The sequence below is a fragment of the Microtus ochrogaster genome, chromosome 2 (genome assembly GCF_000317375.1).
Source record: "Microtus ochrogaster isolate Prairie Vole_2 chromosome 2, MicOch1.0, whole genome shotgun sequence".
Classification (NCBI taxonomy): Eukaryota; Metazoa; Chordata; class Mammalia; order Rodentia; family Cricetidae; genus Microtus; species Microtus ochrogaster.
Window position 1 is genome coordinate 16,441,551 of NC_022010.1, and position 3,550 is coordinate 16,445,100.

The 3,550-nt window shown below is 41.5% G+C and overlaps 1 protein-coding gene across 1 annotated transcript in view; it reads right to left on the reverse strand.

Annotated features, from left to right (window-relative positions):
• Hectd4 (HECT domain E3 ubiquitin protein ligase 4) overlaps window positions 1–3,550 on the reverse strand; it is a 198,724-nt gene that overhangs the window by 79,776 nt on the left and 115,398 nt on the right. The window contains exons 29-31 of the mRNA XM_013349655.2: window positions 2,254–2,389; window positions 2,002–2,143; window positions 1,748–1,914 (exon numbers count right to left, since the gene is read on the reverse strand). Coding sequence (XP_013205109.1) covers window positions 1,748–1,914; window positions 2,002–2,143; window positions 2,254–2,389 — 445 coding nt within the window. The remainder of the gene's footprint in view (window positions 1–1,747; window positions 1,915–2,001; window positions 2,144–2,253; window positions 2,390–3,550) is intronic.

The window sequence follows — 3,550 nt, forward strand, 5'->3', positions numbered from 1 at the left end:
TTGTAGACCAGGCTGGTCTCGAACTCACAGAGATCCACCTGCCTCTGCCTCCCGAGTGCTGGGATTAAAGGCGTGCGCCACCACCGCCCGGCATAAACCATGGTTTTTGTGTACCTGCCTGTACACGTGCATGTCCACGCATACACACCCGCGCGCACGCACAAGCACACACACAGAACAGGGTTGTTGAGTATGATGTAGTCCCTGCTGTGGAAGCAGCATAGTGAAGACCCACAAGTAAATAAGAACAAACACTAAAATGCTATGAGATTGTATGTTAAAATGTTATTCTTTGAAATCTTCTTCATATTTTCAAAATTTTAGTAAGTGATATTAAAGACTGTGCAAAAATGGGGAAATGATTATCGAATAGGGGTGGCTGGTGTCTGAATATTTCCTTTCAGGCACCCTGGAAATGTAGTCATAGGCTTTGTCACAGGGATTGCTAACATGGTGGTCTCTGAACAACAACCAGGGAGGCCCGATGGACTGAAGCAAGACCTAACATCCAGTCTTTTAAGCCTCTACCATGCTAACACTGTTTCTTAAAAAAAGGCACGAGGTTTTCTGGCTGACAGAACCTTCTCCAGACATTCACTTGAGCAGTCATGGACCCTCTGTTTGCTGGCTATTGCATCAAACACCACCAGAAGGCACAAGGCCCCAGTGGCAGCTCCAGCCTTTCCTGTTCTGCTGAGGGCCTCAGACCCCTAGCACGAAAAACTACCCAAACATATGCCAAAGCCTTCTGAGTTAGAATCTATAATGATGATTTGAGAAATTGATCAAATAAAAATTATCACTAAAGTATATAAAAGCATGGAGACTGCATCACTGCAGTTAATGCAAAACAAAAGGAAATAATGATCCTGGGCTGGAGAGATGGCTCAGAGGTTAAGAGCATTGCCTGCTCTTCCAAAGGTCCTGAGTTCAATTCCCAACAACCACATGGTGGCTCACAACCATCTGTAATGAGGTCTGGTGCCCTCTTCTGGCCAGCAGGCATACACACAGTCAGAGTATTGTATACATAATAAATAAATAAATAAATAAATAAATATTTTTTTAAAAAAAAGAAAATAATGATCCTATGTGTCCATTAGTAGACACAAGTTAAGTATAAAAACCAAAGTATTGTGGGGCTTTTAACAATGAAAAAGCAGATCCCTAAGGATGGGCTGAAAAGACCATGATAAAATCAAGATGTACTGAGAAAATCAAACACAATTATAGGGAAGAACAAACACGTAACATAAACTCATCTATGTGAAAACATGACACATGTATAATTAAAGAAAGAGAACGGCCTGTCACGCGGGAGACCGGGGTTCGATTCCCCGACGGGGAGCCAAAAAAAAAAAAAAAAAAAAGAAAGAGAACGAAGGAGCTGTGTATGTGTATATGGTTGATACAACAAACTCAAAAAGAACAGGGGCAATTTGGGATGAAAAGTGTGAAAGAGACCTTTATGTTCTGTTTGTATCCTGAGATATTTTCCAAAATCACATATCACTATAAATATTTGAGAACAGTCGGGCAGTGGTGGTTCAGACCTTCAATCCCAGCACTAAGGAGACAGAGGCAGGTAGACCTCTGAATTTGAGACCAGCCTGGTCCACAAAGTGAGTTCTAGCACAGCCAGGGAAACACAGAGAAAATTTTTTGGGGGGGGAGGGGACAACATTAGCAAATGGTGGAGGAGGCCCATGGTGGATGGAACAGTGTGAATTAAAGAGAAACCACTGACCTGGGTCCTCCCTGAAGGACCATTGTCACTGGCCCAACCAGGTGTGTCACTCCCCCAACTCGCACGGCAGCAGTCAGCAACTCCCGCATGTGCACCAGGGCCTGCTTCCGGGTGTTTCCCCGCCGCCACCTTGTCTGTGCAGCCAAAAGGAAGCTGCTACTGGACACCTGAGATGCACAAGAACATGGCACTGACTTTCACAATCATGTATGTTCCAGCTGCCAAAAGCCATTCATTTGCATGTTGTGACCTACCGCTTGGTCAGGGTTGGTACCAATGAAAGCAAAGAGCTGCCCCAGAAGGACGCTGTAAGTGGGCTTATCCCTGCTGTCCTCAATGGCCAATGACTGCAAGAGTGTAAAGGAGCTACTGCGGTGACTGGTCACGTGACGACGTCTACAGAAAACAAAACTGTAATAAATGAGCAAACAACCATGCTCAGGGAGGCTGTCTGAACACTGTGTGCTCTAAACATTAGAATCTTGCCTTGGCCAAAAACTGTTTACCTCTGATTTGCTCTAGTAAATTCCAAGTCTTCGTTACCAATCATTTCCAGGTCAGAAGGAGCAGACATGCTTCGAAGGAAAACTGGCTGCCGGACAGCGTGAGATGCCACCTTTGTTTCTGAAGCTGACTTACATGCTGTAAGAAGAAGGAAAAATGCTTAATACTTCTGTCTCGTCTGCAGAGAGGTACAGCACAGCTAAGTGTAATGGAAGCACCACACTAACTGCATCTTCACTTTGTGTCAGGGATCAGCCAGTGATCGAGCTAGCAGACAATACCCAACAAACTAAGTGGTAACTTTAAAAACCTAAATATGTCACTAAATTTTATCTTAGCTTGAAAATTTAAAGTCTTTTGTTTTATTATTAAATTAGATTTCCAAAGAAAGGACAAAGATTCATTTAATAACTATCATTGTTCATTTCATTTAAGTATTCTTTTTATTGTTTTGAGACAGGGTTTCTCTGTGTAACCTTGTCTGTGCTTGAACTCACTCTTTAGACCAGGCTGGCTTCAAACTCAAGAGATCCTCCTACCTCTGTCTCCCAAGTGCTGGGATTAAAGGTGTGTGTCATCATGCCCAGCTTCAATATAAGCCTTCTCAAAAGGAAGGGAGCTAGGGCTACAGCTCAGTGGTACATCATTTTCTTGGTATGCAGAAGGTCTTAGGTTCAGTGTACAAGACTGAAGAGATGAAAAAGGTAAGAAAACGCAAAATGGAAACACCAATTCCTTTCCCTCCTAATTTTTTTTTATTGGGATTGACCGTGGCTACTGCATATTAATTAGGCACACAGGCACTGACCCACTGTGCTGTATCCCTATATCTTTACAGGGCAGGGCCTTAGCACTGTCTAGATTGCCTTTTGTTCTCTAGTTGCACAATTTGGAACCTGATTTTTTTTTTTGCCAGGCTCCAAATTTCTTCATTAAAATAAATGCAGAATCATTTATTTCAGAGACTGCCTTTGACTGTGTGTACATTTAGGAATATTAAGCTGACTTTGGGCTATTTGAGTGACAGCTCTACCTTAATTATAGTTGTTGGAGAAAATATTACACTTGAGATAGACCATGACTGTATTTTCCTGTTAGATAACCCATTAACAACAAGACAATGATTGTTTTATTTTTAATTTTTTTAAAAGATTTATTTCATTCTTAAATGTGTATGCATGTGTATGTGTATACACATATATGAGTGTCAGTTTCTTTTTTTTAAATATTCATTCATTCATTCATTCATTTATTTATTTATTTATTATGTATACAATATTCTGTCTGTGTGTATGTCTG